This window comes from Phaseolus vulgaris, chromosome 9 (assembly GCF_000499845.2).
Source record: "Phaseolus vulgaris cultivar G19833 chromosome 9, P. vulgaris v2.0, whole genome shotgun sequence".
Taxonomy (NCBI): domain Eukaryota; kingdom Viridiplantae; phylum Streptophyta; class Magnoliopsida; order Fabales; family Fabaceae; genus Phaseolus; species Phaseolus vulgaris.
In genome coordinates, this window is record NC_023751.2 from 11,137,556 (window position 1) to 11,158,323 (window position 20,768).

At 29.8% G+C, this 20,768-nt stretch overlaps 2 protein-coding genes across 2 annotated transcripts; one reads left to right on the forward strand and one right to left on the reverse strand.

Moving 5' to 3' along the window:
• Window positions 1-641: 641 nt before the first annotated feature.
• LOC137820975 (allene oxide synthase 1, chloroplastic-like) lies at window positions 642-2,483 on the forward strand. Its single transcript, XM_068625339.1, has one exon. It carries the CDS (start codon window positions 788-790, stop codon window positions 2,345-2,347), a length of 1,560 nt encoding a protein of 519 aa, XP_068481440.1. The 5' UTR covers window positions 642-787; the 3' UTR covers window positions 2,348-2,483.
• Window positions 2,484-13,109: 10,626 nt separating this feature from the next.
• LOC137821444 (wall-associated receptor kinase-like 14) lies at window positions 13,110-19,065 on the reverse strand. The gene is made up of 4 exons (XM_068626039.1): window positions 17,755-19,065; window positions 14,933-15,007; window positions 14,252-14,837; window positions 13,110-14,000 (listed from the first exon to the last, which is right to left on the reverse strand). Exons 1-4 carry the CDS (start codon window positions 18,518-18,520, stop codon window positions 13,289-13,291), a joined length of 2,139 nt encoding a protein of 712 aa, XP_068482140.1. The 5' UTR covers window positions 18,521-19,065; the 3' UTR covers window positions 13,110-13,288.
• Window positions 19,066-20,768: the final 1,703 nt, after the last annotated feature.

A 20,768-nucleotide genomic window follows, 5' to 3' on the forward strand; every position in this document is an offset into this window, starting at 1 on the left:
TCAATTTTTTTTATTTAAAAAATTATTTTTTTAATTTATGCGAGCTGGCCCGTTGGCTCGCAGCCAATCCCTATGCGGGCCGGGCTAGAAAAATCAACCCGTAAATTCTATGCGGGGCGGGTCAGCCCGCATTGCCACCCTTAACATTAATGTCTTTAAATATGAAGATCGGTAGGTGGCTCGTTCATATGCAATACTGGATTCTATCCATGATGCTACAAACCCCTAGCATCAAACAAAAACCAATGAACCTAAAATTCAAGTTTATTATGACGATATACAATCAACTTACATGTTTCTTAATATGAGACTCGGTCTATAATAATACAATATTAATTTTTTATATATATCATTTGATTGGTTGGAGAATTATTGATATTTATTTTATTTTGTAAAATATTAATTTTTTTATTATAATAATAAATATTTATTTTATTTTATTATTTTTCACTAAAAAAAAATCTCAATAATTATAATTTAATAAATAAATTTAAATTTAAAAAATTAAAAAATATGGACCAACCATCTATGCACCAATTCATTGGGATAACAATTTCATTGTCTGTAGCCTGTATCTAGGAGTCGGCCCCGCTTGTGACGAATTATTAAAAATATCCAAAATGAGGGAAAAAAAACGTGGAAAATCCAGTCCAATAGCTCCTATCATGTTCATAAATAGGCAGCCAAAAAGTACATGTTAGTCATCCTCATCCCCATTACAATCGTCGTATTAAAACCCTTCTTTTAAGAAGCTTTTTGCATTTGAAGGGTGATTTTCAACTGAAAAATGGCATCCTGTTTAACGGTATCTCCTCTCTTGGTGCAGCTACAATCTTCATCAAAAATAAGACCCTGCAAGTGGAAGCGCTCCTCCTCCACGCCTCCTTTTGTAACCAAAGCTTCAGCCTCCCGAACGACGTCGTTGCCAGCGTCGGAGCCGGGCAAGCTTCCGATGCGCGAAATCCCGGGAGACTACGGTCTCCCTTTCATCGGACCCATCAATGACCGTCACGACTATTTCTACAACCAAGGGACTGAGCTCTTCTTCGAATCCCGCGTCCAAAAGTACAACTCCACCGTGTTCCGCGCCAACATGCCACCTGGTCCCTTCATCTCCTCCAACTCAAACGTCATCATTCTGCTCGATGCCAAAAGCTTCCCCGTCCTCTTCGACATGACAAAAGTAGAAAAACGTGACCTCTTCACCGGCACCTACATGCCTTCCACCGAACTAACCGGCGGTTACCGAATCCTCTCCTACCTCGACCCCTCCGAAGCCGCTCACGAACAACTCAAACGCCTCATCTTCTTCCTTCTCAAATACCGAAGTAGCCACGTCATTCCCGAGTTCCATTCAACCTACACAAGCCTCTTCCAAACCCTCGAGAAAGAGCTGGCCGACAAAGGAAAAGCTGATTTCGGAAACGCCAATGACCAAGCAGCATTTAACTTCCTGGCTCGCGCGTTTTTTGACACCAACCCTTCCGACACAACCCTTGGAAGCGACGGCCCAACTATAATACAAAAATGGGTTCTGCTCCAGCTTGGCCCAGTTTTGACATTGGGCCTGCCCAAATTCCTGGAAGATCCCATTCTCCACACCTTCAGCCTCCCCCCTTTTCTGGTAAAGAAGGACTACCAGAGGCTCTACGAATTCTTCTACAACTCCTCTGGGTCTGTACTTGACGAAGCGGTGCGTCTTGGTATCTCCAAAGAAGAAGCGTGCCACAACGTGTTATTCGCCACATGCTTTAACTCGTTTGGCGGAATGAAGATTTTGTTCCCCAGCATGCTGAAGTTGATTGCAGGTGCCGGCGTGAAACTTCACGCTCGGCTGGCGGAGGAGGTGAGGGGCGCCGTTAAGGCTAACGGAGGGAAGGTGACGATGGCGGCGTTGGAAATGATGCCGCTGGTGAAGTCGGTGGTGTACGAGGCGCTTCGGATTGAACCGCCGGTGCGGCTGCAGTACGGGAAGGCGAAGAGGGACTTTGTGATCGAGAGCCACGAGAATGCGTTTTCGGTGAAGGAAGGGGAGATGCTATTTGGATATCAGCCGTTTGCGACTAAGGATCCGAAGATATTTGAGAACGCAGAGGAGTTTGTGGCTGATCGTTTCCTGGGCGAGGGAGAGAAGCTGCTGAAATACGTGCTTTGGTCCAATGGTCCTGAGACCGAGAACACGACCCTTGAGAACAAGCAGTGTGCTGGGAAGGATTTTGTCGTACTGTTTTCTCGGCTTCTGGTTGTGGAGCTATTTCTTCGTTATGATACTTTTGAAGTTGAATGGAAAAAATCGGCGTTGGGTGCTTCCGTTACCCTAATCTCCATTAAGAAAGCAAGTTTTTAGGGCTCTTCGTGTTTAGATACTACTCTTACTTTTCGTTTCTTTATCTCTCTCTTTTTTCACAATACCTAGTTGAAAAAGCAGGATTGTACTTGTCATCTAATTATTTAATCTCATTTTTAAAGGTTTCAACATATTACATATTCGTTTTTTATAGTGATCTTTCCTTTTTTTTATTGTAGTAGTGAATGGTGTGAACACTTTGGTTACTACTAGCTCTGAAGAGAGCAAGCTTTTATATATTTATTTTTACTGACTGCACGCACGATGTTTTATCTTTTTTTATGGTAGTTAAGAATGAATGAATTTCTTCTGAACATACATTAGGGTCACGATAATTTGAGGACATCATTTATTAGGTAAATTCAAATTACAACTCCAAAATTATTATTTTATTTTAACATTTTATTTATATTAATTATTATTATTTTAATATAATGAAAAGTAGTTGTAGAAATGAATGTAGGTGAAAGAAAGAGAAAGCTTTGTTAACATTACTGTAGTGATAGGTAAGGTTTTAACCAATTTTGTCAAGAGTTGTTGAGGGTTGTCTAAAAACCTTATCTCTGAAGGCGTACGGTAAAGTTAAGCTATCTCTTACATCATCCAGTTAGAACACAAAGATAAGATTCAAGAAGTTTCATTCTTATCTAGAAAATGCAAGAATGTTGTTTATTTGTTTCTAGAGATGTGAGGAGGAGGAGAAATGGCAGGAAAAAGACTTAGATATTTGGTCTTGGTCCCTAGTGAGCTGAGAAGAAAAAATGGACATGGAATATTAGCAATTCACATCTTTTCTCCTACCTTCTTTATTCACAACAAGTTATAATATTTTTGCTCTGCTTTTGGTTCGTTGTTTGATAAAAAATGGACATGGTTCGTTGTTTGCGAGAGTCATAGTTGATTCATCAAAGTTTTATTTCTGTTTTATCCGGTATCCTGGTTCTTCTTGATGGTTAGTGAGGTCAGTGATATTTTTTCAAGTGCATAATCAATTATGCATGGCTTCGAGACTCTCTTGTTTTGTTGTGTTTCATTCACAGTGGTACATGCGTTTTATGATCGTGATGCACTGGAGCTATAGTAGTGCTATGATGGAGTTCGACGGTGTTGCTATTGTGAAGGTAGAAGAAAGTTTTTTTTATTAAACTAATAATAATAATAAAGTATTTAAAAAGTAATAATAATATAAATTAAATAATAATAATAATAATAAAGTTATCATAATAGTAATAATATATAAACTAAATAAAGAAAATACTAATAAAAATAATATTATTAAAAAATATTTAAAATAATAATAACAATAATAAATTATAATTTAATATTTAATTAAAATTAATTTATAACAATAAGGACAATTTAGTTAATTTATTCAAAATATTGTTTTATACCTTTTTAATTTTACTATATCAATTAAATTATTCACATGCTTTTACAAATTTTTCATTTATTTCTTTGTGTTTTTCACCATTTCTTTCAATATAAATAACTTAGAAAAAAGGAAAAAATAGTAATAAGTAAAGATATTTAAGTTAAGAAAAAGAAAGTGACCTCAATCGTAATAAAATTATAAATTATAATAAGTGTTTATAACAGTTAAAAAAATTATAATAAAAATATTTTACAAAAAATTCAATCGTAATCAATCATGTTTATAATAATTATATTTAGAACAGAATTAATTATAAAGGAATTTTAAAAGAAAAAACTTTGTGCAAAAAGAAAGATGACACACGGAACCAGGAAATCAATCCACCAATCGTAAAAAATTGATGATTGATTGATTCTATTCTTGATTTATTTTAATAATTTATGGATTAGGAATCAGACTAATATATATATATATATATATATATATATATATAACGTTTATAATTTATTTGTTAATTATTAATATAGTTTTTCTATTATAATAAATGAACAGTTAAAATAATAAATAATGAATAAAATAAAATAATTTAAAGTTTGATATTTTTAAACACATTTTAATTTATTATTTAAATTTTATTTTAGTTTTAATTTATAATTCTTAAAAAAAATCTTTATATTAAATTATACTTATAACAAATTTCACTCATTTATACATTTTTTTAATCCAAACAATTTTATTTTCTAATTTTTATCTCTTCTCCATTCTTTCAAATGTATCTTACACTAGAGAGAGTATAGTTTTACATGTGTTAAGTTAATCATAGAAGTGTGAATTTTGAATATTGTAGGAATGTAACTATAAACACACAAAAATATTATGCTAATATAATTTTAAAAAAATAAAATATTAAAATATTAAAAAGAAAAAGAAAAAAATAGATAAGAATTTTAAAAAATTAAAGAAGAATTTAAGCAAAAAGTACATAATCAGTTATGTTATCAGTTATATTTTAATATAAGATATTATTTCTTTAATATAGCTATAGTTTCATTTTTATTATAATAAAATAAATTTATTAATATAAATTTCGATATTTTGTAAATTAATATATTTTAATTTTAAAGTATAACTTTTTATTTTATAAATATATAAAATTTATTTTATTACATTAATCGAATTAGCTATAATCTTTTTATTCATTTTCTTTATTTTTTACTGTCTTTTCTATTTAATTAATATAACCTGTGTTTGTTTTCTTTTTCACTCTTCCTACAATGCATATAAGTTTTTAAAAGATTATGGAAATGTGTAAGGTTATCTATAACAAGGCTGAGCTACAAATCAAAATGCAAGGAAGAAAGAAGTGTCTTGATAAGGTTTGAATGACGCTCTAAACCAGAAAAGTGGGGTACAAAAGATCTCACCTAAGAACCTCTACCACTACTATTTGTTCTAGGATCCCATTTTTTAAACTTAAGGTCCTTTTATTTCAGAAGAGAGAAAGTAAAGACAAGAATTCACTAGGTAAAACACAAAAAAATATTTATATATTTGTAATAACACATAAATGGAGACTAATTTTGAGTATGAAATTACAGATTTGTGAAGAAATATATATATATATATATATATATATAATAAATTATTTATAATTTATTTTGGTATCATTTTTTATTTTAAATTTAAATTATTATTTATTTTTATTAAAATAAGATTACATAATTAAATATAATATAATAATATTTAAAAAATAAAAATATTAAATGTTAAATAAATTTATATCAGAAAATATATAATAATTAATAATTGTTATAAATTATAATCAATAATAATATAAATTATATTTTTTAACAAAAAATAAAATTATAAATAATTATATAATTATAAAAAAAATAAAGATAAAAATAATAATGTTATTTAATTTTAAAAAATTGTCAAATATTTATAATTATAAATATTTAAATATTTTTTATTAAATTTTATATCATTTTGTATTTTTTATCAAATATTTCTAATATATTACCCAAAATAATATTTCAATTACTAAAAATAATTATAATTTATAGATAAATAAATTAAATTAATTTTTTAATAATTTTTAATATAAGGTTAGTTTTGTAAACTTACATTTTAATCAATTAAAAAAATATAATTTTAATTATATGCATCACATCATTTACAAACTTTCATAAACTTTCTCTATTTACCTTAATCCAAATAACATAAATTTCTTCTCACTTTCCCTTCAAATCATCTCAAACTCACTCCCTTAAATTCACTCTCTAATCTAAACAAAACATAAATGTACTTGTACTAGTATCTGCATGGGATTTATTAAAAAAATTATAATATTAACAAATAACATAAAATACAATAACAATACACTTTTGTAAAAAATATGTAATTAGTAAAGAATAAAAGTGAATATTAGATATAAGAATAATAATCATAATTACTAAGTATCACTAAAAAAAAATCAATATTATCTACGGATTTGTATCCACTGATCTGAATTTGTAGGTAAATTCAGCATTACTTAGGGATATTATCCGCAAATTCTGAATCCGTAAATAAATTCAACATTACCTACGGATATTACCCACAATTTTTAAATCTGTAAGTAAATTCAGCATTACTTACCAACTATTATCCACGAATATCTATTACCTAAGAACTATCACCCACTAATCTACCTACCAACTATTATCATAATAACTATATACATAATAGTACAAATATTATTATAATATGAATAATTATAAAATCATAATTAATATTCATAAATAATAATAATAAATAATAAAAATCATAACTAATAAAAATCATAACTTTTTAATATTATAAAAATAATAATATTAATATAAATAATATAATTAGTATTATATTAATAATAATATTATTATTAATAGTAATAGTAATATTAATAGTATTAATGATATTAATAATATAACAAAATTAATAATATTAATAATAATGACATTAATAATATAAATACTATTAATAAAAATATTAATAAAATTCATATTATTTATAATATTTAATAATATTAAATACATGAATAATATTATTAATTTTAATTTTATTAATTATATTAATATTGATAATCATACTAATAAGTATAATAAGAATCATAACATGACAATAAAAATGACTAGTGTAATGGTTAAAGTTTTTTTGGATATTCCTTAAGTGACTTGAGTTTGATTTTCACATCCATTTTAGTTTTAACTTTAATTATAATTATCATAATATATATAATAATTGAAAAAAAAATTTCAAATAATAATTAAAATTTTAAAAATAAAGTATATTAAATTACCTATGGTCACATTACCTATGGACTGAAGTTGCGTGGATAATCCGTAGGTAATGTTGATTTATCTACGGATTTTGGTTGTTACCTAGGAAATTCTTTTGTAAATAAATTGGATTTTTCTTGTAGTATTGGTGTCTAACTCATTAAGTTGCGTAATGATGTCTATCATGAAAGATTTTATAAAAAAAAAAAACTTAAAAATTTCCTTGAATTGTATTAATTGATATTTCTTTGGGTTATGTGGCAATGATTCTATGTTTGGACACCCATTTATCATTTCGCCTTGGCTCTGGTGATGGCTTAGAATTGTTCAACGCATTATGTAAGTTGTGTCCATATATCGCACTCCTAAAATGCTTAACAAGTTTGAGAAGTAAGGTAGGTTCTTTGATTCGGTATTTGATTAAAAGGGACTACTAATGGAGACGTAGTCATCAAGATGATTATTATTACGATTCACCTCAGCCTGGGTGTAAGGGTTTCGTTTCTTTTAGATTTTGTTAGAACTAATTTTGAAAAAAAAAAAATATTAGATACAACTAATTTTAGAGATTAAATAATTAATTATTATTTAATTAAATATTATTTTATAAATTAAAAAACATAATGTTAATAGTTAAAGTAGTTTTTATTATTAATTAAAATTTATAAAATAATTTATAAATTAGTTACGAATTTTACCTATTAATTATTTTATATTTTTGAATTAGATTATATTATAAACTATTTTAGAATTAAAATATTATTAATTAAATCTTAAATAACTAATTAAGATATTAATTTAAAAATTATTTTATTAATAATAAAATTTTCTTTACATATCAATAATTTTATAGTTTCTAAAATAATATCTGATTTAATATTAATTATTTAATAATTTTTTAGTAATATAACGAAAAAAAGTTAATTTTAAGAAAATAAAATAAAGTAAATCATTTATTCATGAAAATTATATTTTAAAAATAAACTCGGAAAGATTAACTTTATTTTAATATTGTCCATCTTCTGAGGTCGTTTGAAAAACATGAATTGTCAAACAAACGCATAAAATTGGAATCACTTTGAAATGTAACGAGTTGCAATGGATACGTTTTGTAAGTTGCGTAACCTGAACTAATTCTTGTCACCCGTCAAAGTAAGGATTTTCACACCAACCACATATGTCCAAGAATCGTAGGTATGCATTATAGGAATATATTTTGTTAAATAACATTTGTTTTCTTAAATGAGATCCTGATGCCTGAATAGTTTTGTTATGAAGTTATACAAATTTAATAGTCAGGTCATTAGAAGCATCAATCTCTTTACTTTAATCTCATTTTTTTCACATAGATTCTTACCCTTTTAGAATACCTTTTAATAAAGAGACTAATTCTTAATGTTTTATTCTCATGAAAGTGAAATAGAAAGAGAAATATAATAAGGAATGAAATATGAATGATAGAAATTGAAGAGGAATATCGTAAGGATCTAGAAAATTATCTTAGAGTAGAAGTGATATATTTTAAATGACATCTGAATATTTTATTATTAAAGTGAAAAGAACGTATAAATCGAAAATTCAGTTATTTAGGTCTCATTTTAAAATAATCACCATCTTTCTTGAAATTCCTTTTTCTTTCCTCTCTTTTTTCTTTAAGATTTTAATCTTCTCACTCATGAGTTTAACGATCAGAATCCACCATTAGACTCCTGGTAACGAGATCTACAAGACTGCTCGATTAGAGCTCTGATAGAGTAAGTTCAATTTTACTCTTCTCTTTGAGTTAAATTTTGAACTTGTAGACATGTCTCGATCTAGGTTTACACATGTAACCCTTTTAGCTTTAAGATTAGTCTTTGTTAGCTCAGAGTCCTAGTGGTGTAGTTAAATTTTTTATCAGGACTTTGTCGTGCAGGTTAAGCTACTCTTAAAGCTTCTGGTAGGTTTGGAACTCTTAATGAGCATTTGCTCAAGTAAAGGTAAGGGAAGCTACTATTATTATTTTCAATAAAACTCTGGGCTAGAAGATCTGGATGTGGGGGTGACGTGGTCACCAGTTCCAAATTTTGTTTGCAGGATTTCTTGTTTTGAGTAGATTGTAATTTGAAAGTGTTGTGATTGAGAATTGATGGTTTGGTTTTAAATGATTTTGATTTATAAATCATATATATGTATAGATTGACAAAATAAATCAATGATTCAATGAGAGTGCTTGTATAATTTTGAGCAGGAACTATCAATGTAATGTGTAAATTTATAAATTTATGAATTGAATGAATTGTTGGTTTAGAATCTAACAGGTATAACAGGTTTATGCAGAATTTTGCTACATATCTCGCTCAAGCGAGAGTATAATGAAAAAAGTAGGTGCTCTCGGATCCCTTCTCGCTCAAGCGAGACCTAGGATGAAATTCTGGATGCTCTTGGATTGAATCTCGCTCAACGATAGAATTTTTGCTTGAAAGAAGCCCATTCTCGCTCAAGATAGAGAAAAAAAATTAATTTTTTTATTTTTTGTTTTTGAAAGCCTAATGTATTATTGCTTATTATTTCAAGTGAAAATTCTAAATCTTATTTTAAAAAAATAATTAAAGGAACTTAGTTTTGTGTTTCAGTGAATTTTGAGATATATTTGAATTGTTCAGAAAAGTTTAAAATATGATATGATTGAATGGTGCATTGATGTTTTACATGAGGTATGGAATGGTGTGAAAGTGTGATCAAAACATAGTATTTTCAGGAAAGGAAATACTGTGTTGAGATTGTTGTTAGGGTGTATTGATATGTCAGACCCGCAATGAAACATCCTGACTCTACACTAATATAATGGAATCACATAGATGAAGTTATTCAGTTGGTGAGAGTCGATGGAGGTTCATATGACTTTGTTTGCGGTTTGAAATATAATATGATCTTTCAGGTCATATGAATTTACCCTGTCATACGAGATGATGAGATATTGAGATGTTATTCGCATGGCTGTGTAGATTCATAGCGAGTAGTATGACAGGTGCAGGTCTTAGAATTTTAATTTCAATACATGAGTTTTCTGGAAGTAGAGTCACGTGTATATGTGTTGTGAGTCAGTAGAAGTTTGATATGAGAAAGATGAATTGTGAATTTTTTTGATAGACACTCGATGGTTATGTGAAATGTTTGAGAATTGATGACTTTATGTGAATGTTTAAAGTTATAGTTATATTAGAAGTTTTTTAAAAATAGCTAGTTTACCATTTACTTTGTTTTGTGGTTTGTTTTATTCAATATGTGATGATTATGTTATTTTACACGGGAGCATATGAGATTGTAGGTGATAAAACTCCCCCGTGAGTAACCAGATGATGAAATATTTTTCTTTTGAATGTTTTGTTTCTAATACTTTTGTGTATATATTAAATCCCTATGAAAAATGATTTTTTTTAATACAATTATGAGATAGTTATATATTCAAATGTTAATTATATATTATTTGTTTTATTTTTATTTCATTATATATAAGTAAAAATTAGGATGTTACAAATATAATAGAAAAGATAATTTTTTTGGATGGATAAAAATGAGATTGGAAAGAATGAAAAATTGATTCCCAATTACTATCCAAATTGGATAGTAAAGCAAATAAATTATATAAAAATATTTTATAATAGTTACAAATGTAATTTTTTAATAATTTTTTTTATAACGTAACCTTATTAGTTTTTAAATTATGTCATGATTTTCTAAAAAAAAACAAAAAAAAAAAAACAGACCACTTCTCTCCTAATAAATTACTTTAGGCACTTTTTTGGGTCCAACAAAAAATACTTCTCTATATTCTACTTTCTACACCCAACATTTTTAACCTGTACCCAACAAACTTTTCAAATTCCGAAAATACTAAATAAAAATTTGAAATTGAAAATAATACATTCTAAGAAAAATGAAAATTTGAAAAAAAAAATCAAATTTCATTCCAGATAAAAAAATGTAGATCCAGAAAAGGAGATTCGAAATGTATTTTTATATGTACTATTTTTTTTAAGGGCCTTTTCATTTTTTCTCTAAAATTGGGTATCACTGTGCAGGAAGCAATTGCCCTTCTGAAAACGTGGTTAGGGTTTTAAGTTCTTAATTACAATGGTATATTTGTTAAATACTTTTCGAATGATTTATCAAATAGTTTTTAATTCGATTTGACATTATGGAACTATACTTAGATGATTATTTATCATTTTCTAAATATATTGAATAATAATCTATAACTTTTTAAATATTTTATATTTAGAAATTAATGTTCAATTTTTTTACTCAATATTATATAATACATTTTTAAAATCAAATTTAGTCAAGCAAGATGTATCCTAGATCAGAACATTTTAAAAACAGTAGTCTCCAGTACAAAAGTGTCTGTCTTGTCTCATTATTAGGTATTCCTCCTCTCTTCATTTTCTGTATCATTTCCCTTCTTTTCTATTTGACTTGTTCCTAACCTTTTTTCAATATTAAATATGTGACTAAATTCATGAGATTCTCCCCTCCCCTCTCAAATAAAAACAAGATTCATCATTTTTTTATTTTCAGGAACCAATATCAAAATCGCTCACTACATTATTGGCCTCCTTATTATTTTTATTTCTATAAATATATATTTCTATTGAGTGAGGCAATTAGTTTTAAGCAAATTTAAATTTTTAAAATTTGCTTATCCAACAACTTTTAACTTGTCTACAAGAAAAATTAAAAATGAATATTAACAACCAATTTTTATTTTTCTGAAGTTTTTAATCTGAATTTTAATTTTTAACTACTTTTTAAGTAAAGAAAAGAGAGATTTAGATCAAACGTAACCTTGTTTGATGTTGCTTCCCATTCTTCAAAATACTAGGCAACTTAAACTCATAATTTGAAATAATTAAAAATAAAAGAAAAACAGGACTTCCTTAAACATTTTTAGTAAGAAACCAAAAATAGAATTTATTTTTATTTATATGTTTTCTTGCCAATATTTTTAAGGCATTTTTTACGTAAAAAAACAGAAAAGGAGAACAAAAATATTGAAAAGACAATTTTTTTATTTCATTCGCATTCTTAAAAAAAATCATCCTTTTTTTGTTTTTACTCACAATTAAAAGGGCATTATAATTTTTTTTACAAGCATTTGACCATTAGAAAGGAGACAACTAATTTGTTATCTTGCCCAAAAAATTTCAGTTTTTATTTGCATACAGGCATATTATATAATAGATGTATAAAGGGTGTCACAATATATAAGTAATGAAGTGGTATCAACTGTGATGAAAGAAGTTCTTATGAAGAGTTCACACCAGCAAATGCTTTGTACACATAAGGTCTGTATCTCCTGCCAAAGACTCGAGGTAATTCAAGGGTACACAGGAAGAAGTGTAGACTTCGATTAGGCTAGACTTTGGGTTATAAGCTATAAAGTGAAGCTCGGACACTCCTCTTAAATGGCGTGTCAATGTTCGACACTCGTATGACACTTGTAGGATACATATAGGTGAAGTGTCCAATATTCAAAAAGTATTTATTATATTTATGACAATTCTAGTACAGTTTTAACACAATTTTAAAAAGGAAAAATACATTAATTTTTTAAAAATTCAAACTTTATTGTATAAATTGTTATTATGATTATAAAAATAAGAAGCAAATCCTAGTGAACCAGTCATGAAAAAACATAAAATAATCTGGAATATACTTGTGCACATAAATCTTTATTGTCAATTTATATAATTCATAATTATATAATATATAGATCCGTGTTCCCGTGTCCTACATTTTAGAGATTTTACGTATCTTCATGTCCGTGTCCGTGTCGTATCAGTGTTTGTATCAGTATCTGTGCTACATAAGTTATAGGTTGTGGTATTTTCAAATTAGGAGTCGAGTTAGATATTGGAGGTCTAAACAAAAATGTTTTTTTTATCTCCACTCTACGTCCCAATAAATATTAATATTTTAATTATTTATAATTTTTTAATTTTAAAAATTATTTTAATATTTTGATTTCGTTTATATTTTTATAAATATTTTTTTATAAATATTAATATTTTGTTGTGTAGAATTTGGTTATTTTTTTCATAAACTGTACTTCTCTTAAAATATCATTTCATAACGCAAAGGATTTTATCCCCGGCAAAAAACCACGTCCTTCCCACCTTAGTGAGACATGAATTCATGATTGTTTATCTTTGTTTGTCTCCTTTGAGGTAATTCTAAAATGATTTACAGGCAAAATATTCGATGATATAAAGAACTATATATCTTGGCTCAATCAAATGACTTGCTTGGAAAACTATTTGATGAAGGAGAACTCTGTTCACTCAACCATAACTCTTGGTCTTGAACCGAGACTGGTGAATTACTATTAGGCCTTTGTAATGATTTTATAGGCTTGGTTTGGAACTTAGGGTACCCTTTTCCCTTTTCTCCATCGTTTTTTGTTGTGTTTTTTGTGGTACTTAGTGGTTTCTCACTTTCATTGGAGGAGGAAGAGCAAGAGGATAACTCAGTCGAGGTTGCACAATTGTTGTCTCCCAATGTTGTCCATTTACTCAACCTAAGTTGCTCCAACTCACAAGCCACTTCCGTCATCGAAGGCCTCATGTCCCTATGGAATGCTAGGCATCTAAATGCCAACTCAGCCACCTTGTGTATGGAGGAAAGGGTCCAAGCGTCACTTCTTGCTTTGGGTTCAAGGAATGGATCTATAATCTCATTCAAAAGCCCTTTTCCAATCCTATCTGCGGCAAGAGAAGCCAAGTTCACTTCATTATGCGGACGTGAAAAGTCTACCACTTTTAGCCCCGTTATGATCTCAACAAGAACAACACCAAAACTATAAACATCGCTCTTGTCAGAGAGGTGAAAATCTTGATGGTATTGTGGATCCACGTAGCCAGGAGTTCCCTGTGGGGCAGTTGAAATGTGCGATATTTCGGTCATTGCAAGTCTAGAAAGACCAAAGTCTGCCACTTTTGACCTGAAAATATATACCAATGAACTCGAGTTAATATAATTAAACACTTCAGTGATATGAAATCAACGTTTTAATTTATAAAGAAAAATTAATGACACCCCATCATTGAATGCATAGATTAGTTAGGATCTTGGTGGTCGAGAATTATGTATATGATGTAACAAGAAAAGAGAGACAGAAAGAGAAGGAAAGAAATAAGAGGTGTTAACAAGGTGTTAGTACAGTAACAAACGTTCATATGTGATTACTCGCACCTGAAATTGTGGTCCAAAAGTATGTTGCTGGATTTGATGTCTCTGTGGTAAATGGGGGGACTAATGGCTGAATGAAGATGCGCGATGGCTTGTGCTGTTTCAGTGGCAATCGTGAGACGAACTGACCAAGGAAGACCTTGCCCTCTCTCCTTCTGCAAATGCTGACTCAGTGTTCCATTGGGCATGAACTCGTACACCAGGATTTGTTCTCCGTATTCAATGGAGCAACCCAACAAGCGAACTAAGTTGGTGTGGCTCACAGAGGAAAGGAGCTTGATCTCGTTCATTACCTGCTCAATACTGTCAGTGTCCCTGTGTTTTAGTCTTTTGATGGCAACCCATTCATCGGTGTACAGTTTCCCAGCATAGACCGTGCCGTACGCCCCAGTTCCCAACCGTTGTTTCTCTGAGAAACTATTCGTGGCTCTCTCAATGTCTTTGTAGGGATAGATAGGAACACCATTGTTGCCGGTGGCTTCGGTTAATCGTCTTTTCGTGCTTTTTGTGACTCTCAATTTGGAGCGACGGCGGCAGAAACAAAATAGTGAACCCGCAGTAACAATCAGTAAAACGCCAATAACAAACCCTGCAAAATGTTTCGGTCAATGATTAAGTATTAGTTAACTTGATCATGGTTCCAAATCCTAAACGTTTTCGAAACATGAAATAAGCTCAGGTTACCTCCGATTAAGACAATGAATCTCGTTGTTCCTCCACATCGGCCAGATAAGTACTTGGCTGGGTTGCATAACGACGCTGTTTAAATACACCCAAGTTCACATGAAACGATCAGATGACTGAACATAGAAAATAGACTTTTGATTTCAGCTAGGTAAATGAAAGTGTGTTTGTATTCAAAACTGTTCAATGTTTGTTCCCGAAATGCGAAATCCTAAGGATTCACCCAAAATCCTCTAACCGCTCAAGGTTTGTTCTTTAGTTAATTTCGTTTAACACCAACCAGCATCAACATGATAGCTAAAGGGATTTCTTCCCCCAAGAATGTCTCATACATTATACAAAAAATATCTTTTTGACATCGTATGCCATCATATTTAATTACCATGATATTAGAACCAAGCATGTACAACGTTTAAAAAAAATTGATGAACAACTTTTAGTAGAAAAAATTGGATACTTCAAATAAGAGACTTCAAATCAACCAAATAATGGGATATGTATATAGAAAGAGATAGGAAGAGAAGAAAAACATAGAAAATATGATAAGAAAATAGAATAAAATAAATGACATATAAAGAGAATGTACAGAAAATTAAGAGTGATTAGGTTTCCAGCTTTATACATTTATCTTGATCGCGCAAGATTTCCGGCTCAATAATTGGCAAGTCTATGTCTGGCGTGTTAATGTCAAACCTCAAACCCAGACTTAAAGGTTAAAGACGGCTGTCTGTTTCTTCCTCTTTATTCTCTACTTATAATTTTTTTTAAAAATAAAAAGAAACATTAGAGTAATAAAAATTTAAAAACTTTAATTGTAAGTCATTCCTTGTTGCTCTTACTTTTATTATTTTTTACACATATTTTATTGTTATCATTAATTCATGACTTGTCGAACTACAATCACGCGGCGAGAATATCGGAAAATTTAAACAATCATAGTCGGAACGATTAAGTCCCTGCGGAATAAGTTTGAAGAATAAAATCCCTTCAAGTTACAATAATAATTAAAATTATGATAAAATTTAAATATAGGTGTACTATATTTATAAATAACTATTAACTTTTAACTTACGGTTTTATATATATATATATATATATATATATATATATATAATATAATATGATCTTAAATTTATGAATAACTTCAAAATTTTATTTTTAGTTTTTTCAGCACAAGTATTTAAGATTAATTTAAAAAAAAAATTGATTATTTTTTATCGACAAAGAAAACACTCAAAAAAAATCATTTCTTATAGTATTTCCTGTTTTGTTCTTTTTTTTTACTTATTAGATTAAAATATAAATATTTGTTTATATTTTAATGCATTAAATTAAATATATTTAACTTTTTATGCATTCTGTATAAACTATTAAGAAAATGTAGTATTATTCTAAATTTAAGCCTCTTTCTTTCTAGAAAAAACAATATTACTCCGCAATAAGTTATTAATTATAAACTTTTACATTCACCCTTTAAAATAAAATTATAAAATATTCATTAGATCATCTGAATTTTGTGCATTGGACAGTATTGATTGAATGGAGAACATTCAAAGAAACTATTTTCCTTTATTAAAATGCACTACTACTATTTAGGCAGGCGAGTAATTGAAAAGTACAAATAATCTATTAAAAAGACAGATTTTTAGGTGAAATTTCCTTTTCATGTGGCGTGGGATTCTTCCAATTTTCCCAAGAAGGAAATGTAGAAGGTAGGAAAGTCTCATAAAATATAAGTAATTTACATAAATTGTATTATTATATATTAAAATATAATTTATAATTTATACCGTGTTACATTATTATTAAAAAGTCATTTTTAATTTAATTTTAATAAAAATTAAAATATAAATAACTTCCAATTTTACATTTTATTAATTTAACATAATGATATTTATTATTCTAAGAGATCAAATAATGTTTTTTATCATTAAAACTTTTAGAAAAATGGACTACTGGCTAATTGATTAGTATGGTTGACTTAAACTCCCGTAATCATAGCTGCTCCAATAAATTAAGTGACACGCATGTTTCAGCTCCACTATTTCTTTCCTCTTTTCTTTATATAAAACAAGGTCCTACTTCCTTTAAAGTCTATCTTTATCAGGGTAATCTCGTCATTAATAATTTACAGTTATTGTCTTAATTCATGACTTTTGTCATACTAAAATTTTATTATTTGTTCTATTGTTGTACCGAAACCCACACTTCAAATTCTTCCGTTATCACCCATGTGACATTATACCAACTCAAAATAGAATGTAAAAATCATAGTTTTATTTTAGTATTTCTATATTATAGATACAGTAGTATAAAATTGTATTTTTGTTAAAAAAAATTATATATATATATAGAGATAGAGCACAATAAAACTACCAGAAATTTATTTCAAAACATGTTTTTTTATACATAAAAAGAAGTCTTTTTCACCATGGAGTTATTTCCAGCAAACAGAAACGGGAGTCCGTGATCGCTTTATGTATGTCAGCATAAGATTAAAGAGCAGAAACGAATTTAAAGGTTGTGAAAAAATTCAAAGGAGACGAAGAAAAAGTTAGCTAAAATTAAACCTTTGTCCTATGCATTGTTTCTTTATTGGAGGTGAATCATTAACTTAAGTTATCAAGAATGCCTCGCTAAATGTTTTCAATTTTGAACATGCGCCGTCTTACGAAGAGGACGACTACAGAGCAAAAGGATGAATCATGAATATCTAATCTAACGGATTAATCTATAGTAGAAGCTGAACGAACAAGCTAAAAGGGAATCATGGGCCAAAAAAATTAAGGATGCAAAAACAAAATACAGAAAACAGAACTAACCTTTCCGGCAACCTGCTCCGGCCAAAAACCCGTCGCCGACAAAGCCTTCGCGACAGTTACAGCGAAAACCAGGCTTTCCGTCAACCGGGGATTTAAGCGTGGTACAATTGGCGTCATCAGAACAGAGACATCGATCTCCCTGGACCCACCATCCGAGTTCGATTGTATTTACGTCCAAAGACAGAGGCTCACCCGAGACGTTTTTAACATCTGGTGATGAAAGAGACGACATAAAGTACTTGCACCCGATAGGATCCAATTTTCGGCGATCCACGAAACCTCTCGTTTCGTTCTCGAAGTAGCAAGTCAAATTGTCCGCTCCTGTGCTGCTGCACCCCACGGATTCGAAGTGCGTCCGAACCAGACTCCCCGGTATGGAGCAGGGCAAGGGCGTTCCAGTACAGTTATCTAACAGAATCACGTTTCGCCAAGTGGGCGCGTATTTGTGGCTGAAGAGTTGGCCAAAACTATCGATTGGACGACTGCACCGAGCTTCGATGTTGACGATTATGTTGTATATGCTCACTTTTTGGATGGGGAATTCTCCGACGGAGGCTCTGCCGCCGCTGCAGTTCAAACGGATTCTGCATCCGGAGGAGAATCCGAAAGGGTAAGGGAAGGGATCGGAGGAACCGCATGTTTGGCGGCACTGGCGGTTCTGTAGTTGGGCAGTGGTTAATGGAATGAAAAGTATTAGTTCAGCCACTACTAAGGTGAACAAGAAAAGCGTGTGTTTTTGCTTAGTGATCATAGCAAAAATAAACATAAAGATAGGGTATTTTTCATTTGGGAAAAGTGGAAAAAAGATAGAAAATAGACCAGTTTTTGTGGTTGGTCGGAGGAGTGTGGGGTGGGATGAGAAATATGTATTTGATGGATGATGAGGAAGGTATAGTAGATGTGATTTTGTAGATAGGAATGGGTGTTTTTTGATTGAAAAAACTCAAGAATTGGCTTAGGAGAGACTTGACTAAAGAGGGTGGGAGGAGTTTGTTGTTTCCACGCCTACCTTTCTATCTATCTATCAGTGTCTTCTGTTCACACTCCTAAGCTGCCATGTTGTTTATTGAATGGCATAAAATAATGAAGAGAGATGGAAAAGGAAGGAGTGTAATAATGATGACATAAAATATTGTAACAAACCGTTTCTAACATGTTTTGAATAATGTGGATGGGTTCTGAACTGCTGCTTCACCTTGCTCACGGGTGGTCAAGTCAACGTTTCAGATGGGGCAACGGATCGAACAATGAGTGTACGGGATGATGAAAGAAGGAAAATTGTGCAACAAAATTGGTTTATTGCCTCCTACCGTAATATACAAATGAATTTCCTTTCAATTATTTTATATTGTTTCCGTAGGTTATGGTCTATAAGAGTGTAATTAATTCAGACTGTAAAAGCTTATTGTAATATTATTTTCTTATGTTATGCAAGATAAGGAAGGAAGAGAAGAGAAAGCTCATGAAGATGGAAAAATGGTTGGATGAACACGCCACTTAGAGGATGGAGACTCCAAGATGAGTGTGCTATGCCGCCACTTGAGGTAACCATGAACTCTCAAGATAAGACTAAGTGAGGAAGACACAAAGCTCTCCAATTCTCTCTCAAATTGAATAGAGTTTCTCTAATTCAAAATTCAAATCTGAAAAATACAAAGGCAACACCTTAATTTATAGCCTAGAGGTGCTGAAATGCAAAGCTAATTAAATTCAAAAATCCCCCCCAAATTACATAAAAGTGGCTCCAATCCTAGAGCATGAGGAAGGTGTGACCTCCTCTCTTAGTTTGACACCTCCCTATTACATCTACACCTCCCTACTAAACGCACACCCCCCTAAGACTCCTAAACTAAAGACCTAAAGATGCTTTTACAAAAGAGGTTTCTTATGTTTCCCTCTAAGCACCTTCAAACAAAGAAATTACAAAAAGAGAAAACAAACGTCCATTATCTCCTAAAGCCTTGAACATGCTCCTTGTAAGCCTTTGAGGTGGGCTTTGAACTCCATGAGCGTCCTCCATTTGAGCCTCAACCTCTTCTTGCTCTTGATGATTGACCTCCATATCCACTTGAGCTTAATCTCCATCAGAAATCATTTTGTATTGTTGTTAAAATGAACTTTGTCCATGTTTTAATGTGGTTTCATTGCCTTGTCAACTTTGACCTTGTAATACTTGTGTTTTATTTTTTTATGGCTTTGTTAATTATGTCAAAAATTTATGTTTGGATTTTTATTAACATAATATTTCAACTTTTCACTTAGGTTTTTGTTTATTTACTCAGATTGAAAAGCGAACAAACTATACGTTTATTTTTATTCAATTGTAAGGAGAGAAAAGCGAATACTTGCAGGAGAAGAGTAAAAATAGTCATCGATGTGCAATCAAGAAATGCAAAAAAATTATATAATATTACCTAAAAGTCAAAACTACCATTAACTTTTCATACATATAAAATAACACTTTATATATATTACAAATAGTAATAATAATAAATTATAAAAAAATAATAAATATAAATATAAATTACATATTTAATAATAATTAAAATTAATTTATTAAATAAAAATAAAAAAAATAATTTTAATTTGATTTTATGAAAATATTTTTTTAATGTATTTATAATAAAAATAAAATCATTCAATAAAAAAATATTTTTTTTACATTAAATATTTTTAAAAATAAGGGTAAATTTATAAACTTACATCTTACACATTTTTAAAAATTTTCTTACAATCATCATATCACTCACAAATTTCAATAAACTTTCATCACAAATTTACTTTAACATACCTTAATCCAAACAACCTCACTTTCTTTACACTTTCCTCTCAAATCACTTTAAATTCACTCCCTCAAATTTTCTCCTCAATCCAAACACAGCCTTAACCATTTATTAGTTAGTATATCAACTTTGAATTGTCTACTACAACTGTATATGTCCTTAATTTTTCTTAGTCGTTAACAATTGGTTGATGATAAGTGTCCACAATACGCAAATCACTCACTTTTCTTG